Raw genomic sequence first — 18,916 nt, 5'->3', positions numbered from 1 at the left:
ATGGGGAAGAGTGAAGGAAAGGCCTGGAAACTAACCTGCATTGGACCCCATTCCATCAGTTCTAAAAGGAGGAGGCCAAACAGCAGACTGAGCTATGGAGATACTTCATTTAGACACATTTACAACTTAGAGAGGTTCTCGTCCACAGGGTTTCATGCATGCCAAACTTCACGCAGTCTGCCAGTCCCACTGCTTGGAAACCTTTGCTTCCCTTTGCTAATGATCCCTTTGAATCCGGGACACTGCCCACAGCTTTCCCTCCTCTTGTTATCCTTTTTTCTTTGCTCTCCGACCCGCCTGCTCCTGGAACCCTCTTCTGGCAGTAGGTGCCCTCACCAGATGAGCCCCTTCCCTCTCCTGTTTGACAGGCACACACGAACCATCTGCCAGTGCACTCTACAGAGTCCAGCTCTTCCCAGGGCCCAGGGCCACTACACATAGATGCCGGAACTTTCCCTTCCATCAAATGTGTCGACAGTGTAACTGTTACCCACTTTGCTGTTCCTCTTGTGCTCCCTGTCTTGCCCAATCATTCCACTAAGAAATGGAGTAGCTTCCAAGCGAGCAGCTCTCAACCTGTAGGTCACGAGCCCTGTGGGAATAGAACAACCCTTCCACAGGGGGTTGCCTAAGACCATCAGAAAACACAGATATTTATTATTTGTTATTGCAATTCATAACAGTAGCAATATTACAGTTATGAGGTAGCAATGAAAATAACTGAAATGAAATGATTGATGGTTGGGGGTCACCACAACACGAGGAACTATATTAAAGGGTCGCAAAGTTAGGGAGGTTGAGAACAATTTCAAACATTTTATACATAAGAAAGGAAGGGATGGGGGCTGGAGAGATGGCTCAGTGGTTAAGAGCATTGCCTGCTCTTCCAAAGGTCCTGAGTTCAATTCCCAGCAACCATCTGTAATGAGGTCTGGTGCCCTCTTCTGGCCTGCAGACACACACAGACAGAATATTGTATACATAATAACTAAATATTAAAAAAAAAAAAGAAAGGAAGGGACATCTGGAGGCCAAACATACTGATTGCCAGAAATTTCTAGGAATCTGAAAATACCCCAGTAGGGGACACGTTCATTGGCTTACTCCTTTCTGCCCATTGATGCGGCCAAGAAAGCATCGCTGAAGGCTCTCACTTTCCTGCTGTTAAGGAACAGCTGCGGAAGCTCTTCACTGGAGGGCTGAGCTTCACAACAACTGACGAGAGTCTCGAGACAATTGAGAGTCCGAGGAGCTATTTTGAGAAATGGGGAACACTCACAGACTGTGTGGTTACGGTTACCCAAACACCAAGTGATCCTGGGTCTTTGGGATTGTTACACACACCACCACAGTAGAGGAAGTGGATGCCACTGTGAATCCAAGACCCCGTAAGGTGGCTGCAAGAGTTGTGCAACCTAAGAGAGCTGTGTCAAGAGGATTCTCAGAGACCAGGTGCCCACTTAACTGTGAAGATCTTCGCTGGTGTTATTAAGGAGACACGGAAGAACATCACCTGTGAGATTATTTTAAGCAGAATGGGAAAATTGAAGCGATTGAAATCATGACCGACAGAGGCAGTGGAAAAAAGAGGTTTTGCTTTTGTCACCTCTGAGGACCACGACTCTGTGGTCAAGACTGTTACTCAGAAATACCATAGTGTGCATGGGCACAGCTGTGAAGTAAGAAAAGCTATCCAAGCAGGAGATGGCTAGTGCTTTGTCCAGCCAAAGAGGTCCAAGTGTTTCGAGAAACCTTGGTGGTGGTCGTGGAGGCGGTTTTGGCAGCAATGACAGTTTTGGTTGAGGGGGAAACGTCAGTGGTTGTGATGGCTTTGGTGGCAGCCGTGGTGGTGGTGGAGGATATGGAGGCAGTGGGGATGGCTGTAATGGATTCGGTAATGATGGAAGCAGTTTTGGTGGTGGGGGAAGCTACAATGATTTTGGCAATTACAACAATCAGTCTTCAGTTTTTGTACTAATGAAAGGAGACTTTGGAGGCAGAAGCTCTGGCCTTTATGGTGGCGGAGGCCAGTACTTTGCTAAACCACGAAACCAAGGTGGCTCTGGTGGTTGCAGCAGCAGCAGCAGCAGCCATGGCAGTGGCAAGAGGTTCTAATTACAGTCAGGAGACAAAGCTTAGCAGGAGAGGAGAGCCAGAGAAGTGCCTTGGAAGCTACAGGTCACAACAGATTTGTGAACTCAGCCAAGCACAGTGGTGGCAGGGCCTGGCTGCTACAAAGAAGCCATGTTTTAAACAATACTCATGTGTATGGGCAAAACAACTCTAGGACTGTATTTGTGGCTAATTGTATAACAGGCTATTTTAGTTTCTGTTCTGAGGAAAGTGTCAAGCATTCCAACAAAGGATTTTACTGTAGACCTTTTTTTACTCATGCTGTTGATTGCTAAATGTAACAGTCTGATCATGAGGCTGAATAAATGTCTTTTAAAAAAAATATACCAGCAGAGACTGTGTGAATCAAAAGCAACAGGCAGGATTATCTTTTTAATACTTTAATTTTGGATTCCTTACTTGAATTTTTTTGTATACATGGTCATTATTTCAAGTTGCTTCCAATTTTTTGTAAAATGAGAGATCTAACATACCAATGATGCTCCCCAGACCCTGAGACAACAAGCCAGGTCCCATGGGCCGCACGCCACACTCACCGCTCACTGGTTCGCTAGACGTCTATTGGGCACTTGTTCCTGACTAGGTGCAGTGCGAGGTACTGAGCACGACTACGGAAAGGTTTCTCACGGAGCTCACAGTCTAGTGGTAAGTTACTGAGTAAACTGAGGCACAGAGAGGTAAATGACTTACCTACTGAGGTAGAAGTAGCAAGGTGCTTGGGAAGGCGGGATGAGAGCTGGAGCGGGGGAGGGTACAATGAATGCAGGGGAGGGGGCCCCTCTGACAGAGGAGCCAGGCTGCACACACATACACTATAAAATCTGCTCGCAGAAAGCGTGATAATGCTTTCCTTTTCACCAGGACCAGGTTCACCCTGGGGTGAACTGACCCGTTGCCGAGGGCATTCCTTTATGTGCCCCCAACGCTTCGAGGCACGCCACCATTCTACTGGGACACAGTGACTCTGCAGGCAGCTTAAAATCAAGAAGTATCTGACTCCCATAATAGTACTGGGAGCTGTATTAAAATACTTTAAGTACATGGACCTAAATGCACAGTGTATCTGTGGAAATCCTACATGGAAAACTTTAGAAAACTCCACTCACCCCATCCAGAGGGTTCTAATAAGTTATTGATACTGAAGTAGAGATCTGCCTGTCATCTTTCCCTATATACATTATTTTGGTTGTTCTAGGTTAGAGGTGTCATCAGACATATTTCATAAGCAATCTCAACATGATACAGATATGTACAAAGGCGCCACATTTGGCCCTGTGTGTGCACCTCACCAGTGCACGACACCTAAGGGCGAATGTGAGCCAGTGTAAGGCAATTCTTCTCAGAAGCTGACAACGTCCATCGGGGAAGGGCAGAGTCCACGACCAGCTGGTCATCTGTCTGTCCTTGTGACATTCTTTGTGATAAAATGATTTCAGGAGGCAGAGGTCCGTCTCACTGACAAGAGGCAGTGAAGAGTTATCAAAAGCTTATTCTGAACGTGGAAACCATCCAGGAACCTAAGCAGGAAGCTACTCAAGAACACTACTGGCCTTCAACGCTGCTATGAATCTAGAATGGGAGACCCAGCGCGCTCCACGAAGACTTATTGCTGAGGATCAAACCAGGACACAATCCGTCCACGCAGGAGGCCCTTCATCACTGTGCACTGCTATTGGTCGCCCACTCCGAGCGGCTTTCACTGAGGAGGCCTGTCTTCTGAAATGAGATACAAAGACACGGAGTGAAGGCCATGAAGAAGCTGGGCGCACTGTTCAACAGTTGAAAGAAAGGAAGCTGTCTGGTCAAGAACCTTCTCTCACACAGAATTCTCTTTTGGAATGATCTTTTCAGGCTCATAGGACAAACGGGAACTCCAGCCCGTGGCTGGAAAGCACCTGCCAGAGAGTGCAGACAGCTTTCTCTGGCAAGAGTCTACCAGCTGGCGCCCCCACAAATTGACTCTCACTATGGAACTGAGGCTGACTTGTAATTCGGATCTGCCTGCTTCAGCATCCCCTAAGCTGGGGTTACAGGAGTGTACTGATTCCTTATGGAGAGGCTAGAGAGATGGTTCGGCAGTGGAGAGCTCCATCGCTCCTCCCAAGGACCAGGGCTCTTTTTCCCGCACCCACACCTGCTGGCTCCCGTGTGCCTGTGACTCCAGCTCCATGAGATGCAATACCACTGGCCTCCAAGGGTGCCCCCTCATGTGCACAAACAGTGCCTGTAACTCCAGCTCCAGGGGATCCAATGCCTTTGGCACTCATGTGCACATACCCACACATAAACACAGACATAATTTAAAAAAATCATGAAAAACCTTAAAGATATGTATTCAAGTTATCTATAAAGTTTCTCTAATCACAAAATTGGAATGCTTACCTTTCTCTGGGCATTCTCGATGTTTGCTTTTAGATGGAGAGGCCCCTGCTCCATCGGCTGTTTTACCACTTGGGTGGTTCTGTTCTACTTCACACAAATATACATCAATGGGTCCTTTGGTGCTCCTGATATGTACTGTGATAGAGTCCTAGCAAGGGACACAGAAACCGTCAAGGTGAGCCCTGGTACCCACTAGTCACAGGTTTTCAATGAACTGCATTCTTATGGTTTCCCTTCCACCGTGCATTTGAGAAAACCATGTTTTCCACTGTTACTACATTCTACACTACTGGCCAGTTCACAGGAAAGACCTCTCAACTGTGCAGGTAGCCAGTAGTCTTGGAGCTATCAGATGGACAGCTGAGTCCTTAGGAACCCCTTCCCCTTCTCTGGTGGCAGGGAGATCTGGAGTACCCCATTGTATTGCACAAAAAGGTGTCTGGGTTTCCAAACTAGTGCAGAGGTACTGAGCTCCCAGGAAGGTGAGTCTTCTGTCCAATTAAAAGATGTAAGAGGAAAAGATGAAACCATAACATGCCTCATGGAGTCTGAAACATCAGACACAAAGAGAGGAACTAGACTAAATGACTATTATCCTCTGGCTTCAGTTTTATTTACCCAGGAGCAAATTCCAATGGCTTTCCCATAAGAAATTAAAAAAAATGGTTGAGTATATTTAGAGGCATTTTCGTACGATTCCTCATCTTTCCCATTGGGAGCTGGCCTGGCTCTCCTCAAGTCCACCCTTCCCACACCCACATGGATGGGCCAGTCAAGACAGCACCCTTGCTCTAGCTCCTCCCCTTTCTGGGATCTCATTCAAGCAAGCTGGTGAGGTTCTGCTTCTCAGAGAGACGTGGACCCTCTTAAGTCCTCTGGTACCAGGTAGGAGAGACAGGCCAACCACCTTTGTGCTCTGTGGCTGGAAAGCCAGGGCGGATCTGGTTTAAACAGAAACCTTTTATCATTAGACAATGCATGGGAACAATGTTATTCCCCAAACTCCACCAGCCACGAAGTCATTCTGTAAAGAGGATTCCTGGGGAACTAAGAGCGGCTCACAGGGTGCGCTCTGCTGGGTGGTGGCAGCACACACCTTTAACCTCAGCACTCGGGAGGCAAAGACAGGCGGATGGTTCTGAAACTATAGAGAAACCATGCCTCAAAACCAAAACCAAAACCAAAATAAACAAACAAAAAAAAAAAACAAAACAAAAAACAGAGTGTGTGCTCCTTCTGCAGAGGATTAGCGCTTGGATGTTAGCACCCATGTCAGGGTGATCACAGCCACCTGTGATTCCAGCGCCAGGAGAGCCAACATCAAGGCTTCGGGGCATCTGCACTGACGTGCGCATACCCATGCCCATGTTTTCAAAACATCTTAAAAAGCGGACAGAGGAGATGACTTCTTAGGCTATGCTGTCTGTCACAACTATTTAACTCTACCATGGTGGCATGAAAGCAGATGGGTGATATCTAAACAGGTGGCCTCGTTCCAACAAAACTATTTACAAGGACAAGTAGGAGGCCAGAGCGAGTTGAAGGCCACAGTGCAAGCCTTATACTAGGTGCACAGTCCCCACTAGAGCCATACATTGTCTACTGATCCGGGATATTGCCGAGAACAGCCAGCCTGGAGGACAGGAATCACAGAGCTCTAAATGGGACTGGGAGCGCTCAGAGGTTCAGAGCGATTTAGCAATTCCGGCCAAGCAGCTCAGAGCACTAGGAGACCAAACCCCACTAAGTCCTGTAGAATGGGTTGCCACGCCCCAAAGAAAAACTGTTCTGCAAGATCAGTGGCTATTTAAAGAGCTGAGCATCTGTGGAAATAACTCCTCCTGAAAACGCTACTTGGACACCGTCTCAATTCAGATCCGACCAGGGAACGTCACCAAGTCACAATTCGAATGAGACTGAGGGAAAAGTGAGTGCTCCTCTGTGACTGTGACACACTGTCAGATAAGTGGTGGCGGAGATAATCCTTACGTATGTGACATACGGCTGCCTATGAGCAGCATGGCGGCTACCCAGCCTTCAGAATGCTGAGGGCCACTGGCTTTGGTTTGGACTCCGTCCTCATCAAGTGGCCTTCTGGGGACAATTACTCTCAACACGAACCTTCCTGGCGTACCTGGCAGCAGACAGGAAGGCTGGCCGTACACAGGCTCTATGCCCATGACTCGGTGTCTAGCTCATTCCCAGTCTTTGGTGAGCTGGTAGGTAGCAAGCTAGTTCCCCGGTGCTCCGGCCGTACCAGCCATTGCTTCTGGAACCTGAAGACTAAGGCCAATGGAGCGGTTTCTTCTGCAGCCCGACAGTGGCAGCGTGGCCGACAGCACTTGCCAGCCAAACTCCGTCCCATGCCTGGTCCTGCTGGCCTCTGTCTGGGTTCCCGAAGCACACCCACTCCTCTGTGCTTGGCTCTCTCACCTCACTCAGTTAAGCTGACAGGTACACAGCTTGACAAGGACACAGACGACAAGCGACTGTAGCGGTCAGAGACCTGGAAGCTAACCCACCTCCCTCTTTTACTCCTTGCAGTGCAGCGCTACCTACTTCTCTGGGAGCCGGAACGTCCAGTCGGGTCTCCTCCGGAGCCTTCACTGCAATGACAATCTGTTCGTGGAAGGCTTGGATGCTGTGGATGTCCTGATAGGTGACATACGCTAGTGTGAAAGCTGGTCAAGGATCTGACGAGATGGACAGGACACCCCCCCTAGCCCCGCCCTGTTTTTTTTTTTTTTTTTTTTTGAGGCAAAGTCTCACTATTTACTTCTGGCTGGCCTAGAACTTGCTATATAGACAAAGCTAGCCTTGCACTCAGAGACCTGCCTTTCTCTGACTCCCAGGGGCTGGAAATAAAGGCCTGCACCAGCACACATGGGCGGATCACCTCTTATGTGAATGCGGGTACTAGAATAGCTTGGCTTTTATGTGGTACAAACTTACAATGAAGGTAAACAGTTCAAAGAAAAGCCAAAACTTCCTGGTAATTTTATTTCAAAAAGAATCCTTGGGGCTGGAGAGGTGGCCCAGTTGTTAAGAGCACTGGCTGCTCTTGTAGAGGACCCAGGTTCAATTCCCAGCACTCACATGGTGGCTCACAACCCTAACTCCGGTTCCAAGAGATCTGAAGCTATCTTTTCATTTCCTTGGGCCTCCAGGTACATAAGGAGTGCACATACATACATACATGCAAACAGAACATTCGTATAAGTAAAATATAATAAATACCCCCCAGAAAAAAATTAAGATTTTTATGGTGTTTTATAATATTTATAACAAAGAATTATTTTAAACCAAATACTAACTGGAGCAATTTGTGGAGAAAGATATGAACAAAGCCCAAATACTGAATGTTGACACAACTCACGAAGGTAATAATCCCTGGAGTGCTGGGTGGCTGTTCCAAATCCCCAGTCGTCAGGAGCCAAAACTAAACCCTATACATAGCATGCATTTCTCTACATACACTCTTCATACACGCTTCTACAGTGAGGTTCAATCTATAAATTAGGCGCACGCCTTTAATCCCAGGAGGCAGAGGCAGAGGCAGGCAGATCTCTGTGACATCAAGGCCAGCCTGGTCTACAGAGCGAGTTCCAGGACTGGCTCCATAGCTACTGAAAAACCAAAAAATCAAAAAGCAAACAACCAAGCAACCCAAAAAAACCTCCAAACAAACCAATAATAATAGTGCATTTACAACACACTGAAAGTTTTTACTTCTAGAATTTTCACTTAATATTTTTTAGATCATACCTGATTGTGGGCAACAGCCATTACAGAAGGCAAAACCACAGAAAAGGGGAAAGCAATATGTTCAAATTCCCACTTACGCTACAGTCAGTGTGAACTCATTCACTTTTAAGAGCCTAGGGTTTGCTCTTACTATGGGAGCTTGAGAAGAAAGCATTCAGGGTTCGGGTAAGAACCCTCCAGAAGGCAGAAAAAAAAAGTCTACAAAATAGGAAGACCCCAAAAAGCAAGTTCCCGGCGTGATCACACACCCGTGGCCTCTCTGCCTTCAACTCCTCCTGTGAGGCTGCCAGATACTCTGCACTCCCTCAGTCCAGTTGCTCTGGCTTTCTTCCTTTTAGACTAGAGTCTGCGTGGCTGCGAGTCTTTGGGAGCCCTGGCTTTGATTTTTCTAAGATCTGTCCTGTGGTAATAGGATTTGACTGCTGGGGAGGGAGGAGGGAGCAGAATTACTGACACTCATAGAGGACACTGAGAGTCACAGCTCCCAGGCCCAGGCCCTCCCAGCTCCTGTTCCACAAGGCTTCCGCATGCAGTGATGAGCACAGACAAACTTCAGTAGCACAGTCTGCTTCAGAAAGAAACTGGTTCATAGATTAGGAAAAACCTGATTTTCACAATAGCTGATAAACAATTTACCATCCAGGATTACACAAACAAAACAAAAAACATAACAACAAAACTCAACCAAACAAATACTCCTTAATTTTAAGAAGCCACAACAAACTGGGTATGTCCCTGACAACGGCTGTCATGCAGAGTTGGCCCAGGAGCACAGAGTCAACACCAACATGAATTGCTCATGTGTGTTCAAGCCACAACACTGTAGTTGTGTTTACTCTTTTAAGGGCCTAATTTTATATCCCGAATAAGAAAATTAACCCCCAAAGTCTCTCTCAAACATCCTATCTACACTGGAAGCAGAAACTCTACAAAGGTTTGGATGAAAGGATATCTTTCGTTTTCTTTGTCGTCGGTTAACTCCAACAGCTGCTGAGCGCAATCTTTAATCAACTCGTCCAAGGCGTCTTCCATGGCCGACAGGTCCGAGAGCTCGGCCTGGAGCTTCTTCTGCTGGGGTGCGGCTCCGAAGTTCTTCAGGTCGGATCCTCTAAGGAAGGAAACAGACATGCAGTTAGCAGGGGCCAGAAGGGAAGCAGGCTGCCTGTGGAGGGGAGCAGGCTCAGGGAGAGCGTCTGCGTTTCCTTTAACACCATCTATGTGGTTATGCCCATCCTTCTTTTCTTGGGCTGGCCTCAAGCACAGAAAGCCACCTGCCTGTCTCCTGAGTCTTGGACTAAAGGTCCAGAAAGGCTGACACAGTTCTCATCAAACGTGCCTGCATTCTATCCTAACCAGTGTCCTTCAGGCGCCTTTCCTCAACCATTCCTTAGCCATCTGAAGACCTTTGGGTTTTACATTGCCTATTGTATCTCTAATGTACTCCAATGCCGGAATTCTTTTTCCTAAGTATACAGCTTTTTTTCTGTGCACACACAGCTCTGTCTGTGTCTTAGCTTCAGGCTTCCTTTCTACGAGACCCTTCCCAGTCATGTCAACTCTTTAGCAACTGCCTTTCGGCCATGGAGTGTGTGTTTACCCTCAGGGCAGTGTCAGCTCACCTGCTCCACCACCATGCAGTGAACCTGCTAAGAAGGCAGACGCCTGCTCCTCTCCAGAAAAAAATCAATCCAAGCCAGGAAGGGGCTGGGTTTCTGGCTGTGTATTCTACTGCCCCATGGGAATCATGTCTTCTGTTATTAATTTCACATTAAGAAAATACATTTTTAAAATTTCCTCTTTTGTCAGATGTTTCATTATTAGCATCTTATAGGGAAAATTAGTTAATTAACCCCCTTATTCCATTTAACTTTTCCACACCATCCGAGGGATATTCTTCTACACCTCATGTTCCCGTTTAGACCTACGTAGTCACTTACATCTAAGTACACTACGAGACAAGAAAACCTCAATCTAAGAAGAATCCTATAAGCCTCATTCTCTGTTCCCCAACACTGCTGCAGCTGGACAGGGCTTAATGAGAAGGGGAAAGAACGAGAATGACGGACATAAACTCACATCCACCGAATGTGGTTCTTGGACTTCTTTTCCACCAGCTCGATTCCATCCAGGACATTGGTGATGTCATAGACACGCCGTTTTCGGACTCCCAGTTTTGTGGCAACCTTGTTTAAGTCAAGAATGCCCCCGGGGGCAGATCTGACGAGATCCATGAACTTGCGAGTCAAGTACACAAGCGACACATCAAAACGGGGCCTTTTCACTTTCAGAGCCTCTGCGAACAACAGTACGGCACATGAGCTGACAATGCTCAGTCCCGTAGGATCACAGAAGATGGCAACAGAGGCCCCCGCTAGTTTCTATGGCAACAGTTCTCTAATGGATGAAAGGCAAATCGGCCTTGGCTGGTCTGAGCAAAGGCATTAGGTTCCCTTAAAGGCTGGAGTGAGTTTCCTCTAGTAACTATTTTTGCAAGTTTCATATTCCTTCAAGAAATTTCTGTAATCACCTCTGCTTCTCAGGCATAGGATTAGAAATGATTAGAGAATCAAATGCCCTCATTTCATACATATAATCTGACAACACACGTTTGTGTGTCAATATACAGTTGGTATTCTTTCTTCTTTGGGGCACGTTGAGTTGTGAGCCCGGCTTCACAGGTGCCAGACAAGTGCATTACCGCTGAGCAACATTCTCAGGTCACAGGCACAGTTTCTCTTAATGTTAAAAATATCTACTTATTTTATGTGTATGAGTGCTTTGCCTGCATGTGTGTGTACCGTGTGTATGTCTAGCGCCCACTGAGGTCAGAAAAAGGCAAGGGATCCTCTGGAACTGGAGCTGCAGTGGTTGCAAGCCACTATGGAGGTGCCGGGGTTCTCTGGTAGAGTAACAAGTGCTCTTAACTACTGAGCCATCTCGAGGCGAATGGTTTTTAATATGATATTTTAAAATCGCGATCGTGATGTATGAGCAAATGTACTTCATTCATTATTCTTTCCCCTTTTCCTTTGATTTTTTTCAAGACAGGGTTTCTCTGTGTAGCCCTGGCTATCCTGAAACTTGCTCTGTAGACCAGGCTGGCCTCAAACTCAGAGATCTATTTCTGCCTCCTGAGTGCTGGGATTAAAGGTGTGCACACCATGCCAAGGTGTACTTCATTATTCTTAAAGGCTGCACATTTAATTTCACGCAGAATCTGTTGAGTTATCGCGGTACTTGGGAACACGATATCGAATGATGCTTACGAGACAAGCCAGGGTTCATTATTCTCATTTTACACTCACTCACTGGCTAGGCATTTATTGGGTACATTTTAGTCCTATTAGCGTAGGCTAAGCACATTCCGAGGGTGTCAGCCATTTTATGAAGAACAAATCTAACTGAACATCTCTGCTGGGGGACAGCTCCCCCACCAAGAGAACTGCGTGGACCCGATAAGGCGATCTGCTATAAACCATGGTATGCTGAGTGGTATTCAAAGCCACTTGAGAACAAGAAGCGCCATCTTTACTGGAGTGGAGAATGGAGTGGGTGCTCACAGAGGAGGACGCTAGGAGCAGCACAGGAGGATGATGCACGGTGCTCCCCACTCCAAGGAGGGACAAAGTGGCATCTGAGAAGTGGGATCACAGTGGGGTTCAGGCTAGAGGTGAAGAGGCAGCAGAGCCCTGGCTGGGCTTGGGAGAGCCAGAGCTGACGGTTAAGAGGTGGTCTACATGGACGGGATGAAGACGTGGGCTTCAGAGCTAACTGTGTGGACACTGACTTTAAGCAAGCTGCTTAATTACTCTCTCTGGGCCTTGGCCTCCTCATTCACGGTGGATGACAATCCACAGCTGTATTTTGAAGTTTAGTCACTCGAGTACAGATGCCCTAATCAGCTGGTGTGGGACAGTGGAAAGAAACATCTCAAGGGTCAAGCTGACCCAGCTTGCTGACCAGTCACAGGGGAGATGGTGGCAGACACTGAGGGAAACAAAGGACAGTCTGTAGGATCTATATCTGGGCGTCTGTATAATGAAAAGGGTCTCCGTGGCAGGAACCAAATCAGGAGGGAATCAATGACAGGGCCATCGATCACAAAGATCATCCGATACCCTAGACATGAACCTATGACGGAGTAGAGCTGACACGTACAGTAATGTCACTGCACCCCAACTCAGTCACGGAGGTACCCTTCACTATCATTTCACTTCTGTTCTACAACCTTGTGCACACACAAAACCAACCACGTTCCGGTGTAGTGGCAGGGGTGCATGCCTCTAACCCCAGCACTCGGGAAGCAGAGGCTGGTAGAAAAACAAAACAAAAAACCCCAAACTAAAAACCAAACAAACAAAAATCTAGCCACGTTCACCGTGTGACACTCAAACCTACTCAGGAGTTGACTTACTTCGCATGGACACATACTGCACGTTTTCCTCTAGGTTAATCGTTATTTGTGACGGCTGGAAAAAAAGAAAACACAAAAAACAAACAGTGCTTTATAAACAGCAATGCAAATGAATTACTATTGTTCTTTGATACATTCATCTGTTTCCCTATCCTCCCTCGAGACAGGGTTTCTCTGTGTACCCTGGCTGTCCTGGATCTTGCTTTCTAGACCAGGCTGGCCTTGAACTCAGAGATCTGCCTGCCTCTGCCTCCTGAGTGCTAGCATTAAAGGTGGACCACCTTTAACGTGGACCACCATGCCAGGCCATGATAGTTTTTTTTTTTTAAATTTTCTTTTCCACCCAAAGTAATGAGAGCGAGAGAAAATGAATCCTCACAAACTACAGCTGGTGCAGTTTGTCAGGTGATGAGAATCACATGCAGAGGCTCTGTAGCCCTGTGGGGCTTGGGGTCATGTCCTAACCATCATTCTTTCCGTCTTTTCACCTGGTGTGTGACTCCCTCTCTAAGGGCCCGCTCGGGCTCAGGCCTCTCAGGCTGCAGACTTCAGTGTGGATAAAGGCAGGCGGGTGGGAGACAGGGTACTTTAGGTGGGAAACAAGTCCTGACAGACACTCCTATACTGACCGCAGCAGGTGCTGGGGAGAAGACGGTAAAGAATGATAGTTAGGACATGACTCCAAGCAGTACATGCTATGGATAGAGAGATAAAAATACTGTTCCCTGCCTGGGTACACGCTATGGCCACACGGGAGTGGTCCAGGTTTGTACCTGAAGAGATGGCCAAGCACATCAAGACCATGCCAAAGTCTTGTTTTAACCAGCAGAGACCCACCAAAGACTTCTGAACAAGACCACAACACAATCTCATTCTCGGTCTAAGAAATATGGCACGAAAGGGACAGCAAGCTGGCTAAAGGTAGGGTAGGCCAGCCAGAGCCCAGCTGGGGCAGCCAGAGCCCAGCTGGGGCAGGGGTGGGGCAGCCAGAGCCCAGGTGGGCCAGCCAGCGCCCAGGTGGGCCAGCTAGAGCCCAGGTGGGCCAGCTAGAGCCCAGCTGAGGCAGGGGTGGAGCAGCCAGAGCCCAGGTGGGCCAGCCAGAGCCCAGCTGGGGCAGGGGTGGGCTGGTCAAAACCCAGGTGGGCTAGGGGTGGGGCAGCCAGAGCCCAGGCAGGCAACAGAGAAGCAGCTCACACCAGAGCTATACAGAGCCTCTGCATATGAGTCTTGTCACCTCTGAAAAAGATGACAGACATCTGGTAGTAGCTTGAGATGACATCCTGCCATAAAACCAGTTTTAGGACAGTTTAGGACTAAAATGAGCAGGTGGCCTACAGGGTGTGCAACCCTGAAGTTGACACTTCTGTGGGCAGGGACTAACTCAACACTGCCGGCAATGACATCTGACGTGAGAGCTCTGAAGCAGACCTGGGAAATTCGACCACAGGGAAACATGACCAACTGTCATTGCTATTTTTACATAGAGCCTTCTCCAAACACAGTATGAGACAGGGGCTGGCTACTGAAGCAAGGGTCCTCTTCTCCTTCTTACACTTATGTATTTTGTGCATGTATGTGTTGTGGTGTACATGTGGAGGCCGGAGGACAACTCTGTGGTGTCAGTCAGTGCTCTCCTTCCACCATGCGGTTCTTGGTTGGGGCTTGAATCCAGGCTGCCAGGCTTGGCAGCAAGCACCATAACCTACTGTGCTATCTTGCTGGCATACAAGGCTTTTTGAGAAGGGGGTCTCTTACATAGCCCAGACTAGCCTCAAAACTCAACCTGTCCCTAAGGATGGCTTTAAATTTCTGATTGTCTTGCTTTTATCTCTTGAGTGCCAGGATCGCAGATATGTACCCCAATGTCCGTTCATTTGGTCCTGGGATTGAACTGGGGTTCTTACACGCATGCTAAGTAAGTCTACCAACTGAGCCACACACACTCCCGCCTCATAGCAAGGTTCTAGAATTGAGTAACAAGTCCAGCCTCCTCACACTGATGTGAAAAGCGTGTCAACAAGTATTCAGAAGTGTTACTATGCACTCATAGCTGCCTGCTGCCGAAGCTGCCTTTCTTAACCCAGAGATACAGGGCCAAGCCCTGTACACAGACTGCCTACCTATCGGCTGCCCGTTTCCTTTAGAGGGCCAGTGATTCTGCTTTCGCAGGTTGGTACAGGGACAGCATTCCAATGAGACATAAGAAAGGAAGTCCTTCTCCTGCTCCATACTCTGCAATAAACGTAGATACATTGTATACTGCCTGCAGTGACACAGGAAACAGGTTCCCATCCCACCATTGGCTTTCTTCTCTTGTATGAAATCCCTCCTGTTTCTCAAACAGCTTCTTGTTATTACGTTCTGGCTATTCTAGAACTCCCTATGTAACTCAGGCTGTTTTTAAATATGCCATCCTTCTGCTACAGCCTCCTGAGTGCTAGGACCACATAAGTGTGCTCACCATGCCTGCACAATACTCTGCAGAGCCACCAACCCACCAGTAGACACTATTAGAGACCTCAGGACTTTCAGAGAACACTCGCAATGGCCTTGATGAGGGAGTTACACACTTGGTGTGTTCCAAACTACTTCCCTGATGCTCCGTTCCCACATTTAAAAACCTCTGTGTGGGCTGGAGAGATGGCTCAGAGGTTAAGAGCACTGGCTGATCTTCCGGAGGTCCTGAGTTCAATTCCCAGCAACCACATGGTGGCTCACAACCATCTGTAATGAGATCTGGTGCCCTCTTCTGGCGTGCAGGGAAACATGCAAACAGAACACTGTGTACATGATAAATAAATAAATCTTAAAAAAAAAAAACACCTCTGTGTCACATGTGGAAACACACAGGAAAGCATTACCATCCCCTGGCCCCATTCCCCTTGTATACGGATTAAGCGGCTTCGGAATCTTCTCGGTTTGGAGGATTGGGGTAAGAACGGGGACGGGAGCTCAGTGTATAGCCCAGGTTGGTCTGGAACTCGCTATGCAGCCCCAGCAGGCCTTTAACTCACCACCCATCTGCCTCTGTCTCCCAAGGACTGGCACGACAGAGCAGGACCACCATGCCTGGCTAGCTTTAAAGGTGGATGAGAAAAATGAAAGGTGACTTATAGAGACTAACGTCTGAGGCACTGTCTCCAAAATAAAAATTCTCTCTATGCAGAGGTTTCTCTGGATCAGCTCCCCGCTCGGAACAATACTCCATGAGCTCAGGGAACACTGATCTCTCCAGGTGACCGCACTAATGTCACCCACCCAGATCGTCCTTATCTGCTAATGTGCAAACCAACTTCACCTCCTTCCAGCGCTATTTTCTCCCTACTCCAGAGCCCACACCAGGTTTAAGCCATGCATCCTGGCAACCAGCACCCAGCAAGACACGGAACTGTTCCGCGCAATGGCTTATTAAGCTTTGGCATTGTTTGAGTCGATTAAAAAACCACTGACATGTTAAGTCATTATTTTACAGGCAAGAAAATGCAGAGTCTCCACTTGATTAACTTCTTGCTTAATGTTTCTGTGTGCGGCCAGATCTTCATGATAGTATAAAATGAGTAGAAAGACCCAAGCTCTGCAGAGGACGGAGCAGTGAGCATAGAATGGTCGGGGGGCTAAGGAAGGGGTAAAGACACTTGTCTAAAGACAAGTTACCCGTGAAGCTTGACTTCAGACATGTTGGTGACAATATGGGAATGTATACATGGGTGTCAGCTTGAGAAAAATTGGCCTGGACAGAGTATGGAACCATAGAAGAATAATGTAAGAAAGAAAAACCTGCAGCTAGATTATATTAAGAGGTTTCGACCCTGTCCTGGGAGCACCAGGGAATCACAACGAATTCCTCTGGGCAAATGAGATCGGAAACACGCTTTCATGAGATCATTGGTTACGGGTGAAGTTCACATCAACAGTGAGGGGAGCAAGAGAAGCAGGAAATCGGTCAGGATGGCACTGTAGTGCCAGATAGTATATGACGGGAAGAGAGGTAGCTCTACTGATGTTAATTCAGAGATTTGCGGGGAGGGTCCAATTCTGGAAAAGAAAAAAGTCAACAGCAAAGTCTAGAGTGCTGGCTTGGGCAGCAGGGTAGGTGTGCCACACTGGGGTGGGAAGTGAGAAAGAGAATGCTTTCCTAGGTAAGAAGGGATCCCTAAATCTGGCTATGGATGTAAGAGTTTGAGATCTGCGGCTGGAGAGATGGCTCAGCAGTTAAAAGCGCTTGCTGTTCTTCCAGAGGGCTGAATTCAGTTCTCAGCAACCACATATCAACTCAAAACCTCTTGCTAACTTCAACTCCCTCTTCTGGCCTCTGTGGGCACCAGTACACACATGACATCCACACAGACATATTTTTCTTAAGTTTTAGATTTAAGTAGGTACATCTAACAAACAGTTGGACAGCTCTGGGGAAGATGTATGGGTTTGGGAGTTACCTTGATGCTACTGAAATCACCAGCTTGGATTAGAACATCTAAGACTTCAGAGGGCAGTATCTTTTGGTGCAGTATGGAAAGTTAAGTGTTGTTTTACCAGTGTGAGCATTTAGAGGGGCTTTAGGAAATCCTCAGGAAAACACCACGGTTACAGGCCAAAAGACAGGAATATTACAGGCCACCTACATGAACAGAGGGTAGAGAACCCTGGATGGCACCCACATGTCTGAAAAGGGAAGAGAAGGGGACAAGGGGCCCCCACAGTGGCTGTCAAAAACACAGCAGAGAATTCTCAGCCAAGAGTGAGTGGTTAGTTGTTACACAAGATAAGGTGTGAAACCGATACTAAAATTGACAAAAACCGACAGAGCTCTTATTTAGAACAACCTTACAGAGTTCTTAAGACTGGGTGGGAATGCAAGAGCAAGTGGATACCGAGCAGAAATCACTGTTTTAAAAGAAAGGAAAGAAATTAGGGGAAAGGCTGTCACCTGCAGTCATTCTGTGATTCCTCCAGCTTCCTCATTACCTAGCCACAAGCCAGCCACACAACATCAGAACAAGTCTGTTCTGACAAACTCTTAAGAATAACAATCTCAAGGTTAGTGTGAGCAGACCATGCTCATGAACTAGCTGGCACGGGACTGGCCAGAACGGCTTTGGATATTGCTTGTCTTGGAGAGAAAACAGCGAACAGGAGAAGCGGACAAAGGACGGACCCAGCAGGGGCCCCAAGAACCGTTGGAAGCCAGGAATGGAGGGAATTGCCGCTCTTTCATTGCCCCTGTCAAACAGCACAGATGGGAGGGCGAGATCGCTCAGTTAGGGGAAGGCACTTGCCACCAAGCTTTACAAACTCAACCTGAGTTCCAGCCTGCGAACCCCAAAGGTGTAAGCAGAGGATAGACTTCCCCAAGTTGCCTCGTGGAATCCACGCTCCCGCCCGCCCACCCACAAAGTAAGTAATGCAAAAGAAATATGTAAAAAGCAGAGGGCGGTCTGCGGATGGGGAACTGCAGGAAGAGCCCCGGGGCACCCAAGCGACAAGGGTGCAGAGGGTCGGACGCAAAGAGCGCGCCCCGCAGCACGTGACTCCCGGTGGTCCTGGCCCGCGCTCACCAGTAGGCTCTCCACGTTGATGGGGTCCCGGCACCGGCGACGCACCGTCTCCTGCGCCGGATCCACCAGCAGGCTGGGCAGTCTCCGAGCCGGTCGCTGCTGACTCATGCTGCCCCGCGCCCCTCGCGCCCCACGCGCCCTCCCGCCTTCCCGGGCGGCTCGGCGCGCGCGATTCCGGCTCCGCGGCCCCTTTGGGCGCCGCGCCCGGCTGCCGGCTCCACCCACGGAGTACCTCGGCTCCACCCACGGAGCGCCGCGGTCCCACTCGCCCACCGATGCGCTTAGGCGCGGAGGGGACCAGGGTGACCGCGGAGGAGCTCAGGTTCCCGGGCCGGCCATCTTCCCGCATGCGCAGTGCGCTGGCCCTTGCACATGCGCACCACCTTCCGTGGAGCTCTCCCGCGCACACTGGTCCTCGCCGGCTGCTCGCGGCCCGGTATCCCGGCATCCCGGAGGATGGATCCTCGGAGGGGATGGAGAGGAAGAAGAAAGAGGCGGAGTAGGGATTCCGGGGGACCGGAACGGGCGTTCCCGAATCCCCTACCCGTGGACTCTACCTTCTCAGCGCCCAGGGATATTGGGTGATTGACTGTCTGGCTCCCACTACGCATCAAATGATGCTTAGCACATGCTCTTAAACAAGCCACCCTGGAGGGGCCGGAAGGCG

At 48.5% G+C, this 18,916-nt stretch overlaps 1 protein-coding gene and 1 pseudogene across 1 annotated transcript; one reads left to right on the top strand and one right to left on the bottom strand.

Moving 5' to 3' along the window:
- The first annotated feature begins 1,121 nt into the window (after positions 1 to 1,121).
- Positions 1,122 to 2,358, top strand: LOC126501289 (heterogeneous nuclear ribonucleoprotein A1-like; annotated as a pseudogene).
- A 139-nt stretch (positions 2,359 to 2,497) lies between these two features.
- Positions 2,498 to 18,612, bottom strand: E2f6 (E2F transcription factor 6). The gene is made up of 7 exons (XM_050141983.1): positions 18,250 to 18,612; positions 12,695 to 12,749; positions 10,357 to 10,573; positions 9,233 to 9,388; positions 7,075 to 7,189; positions 4,516 to 4,663; positions 2,498 to 3,849 (listed from the first exon to the last, which is right to left on the bottom strand). Exons 1-7 carry the CDS (start codon positions 18,355 to 18,357, stop codon positions 3,830 to 3,832), a joined length of 819 nt encoding a protein of 272 aa, XP_049997940.1. The 5' UTR covers positions 18,358 to 18,612; the 3' UTR covers positions 2,498 to 3,829.
- Positions 18,613 to 18,916: the final 304 nt, after the last annotated feature.

This window comes from Alexandromys fortis, unplaced genomic scaffold (assembly GCF_014885135.2).
Source record: "Alexandromys fortis isolate MF-2015 unplaced genomic scaffold, M_Fortis_MF-2015_v1.1 scaffold_30, whole genome shotgun sequence".
Lineage (NCBI taxonomy): Eukaryota > Metazoa > Chordata > Mammalia > Rodentia > Cricetidae > Alexandromys > Alexandromys fortis.
Note: the sequence above shows the minus strand (reverse complement) of the source record. Positions and strands in the feature narration are given on the sequence as shown.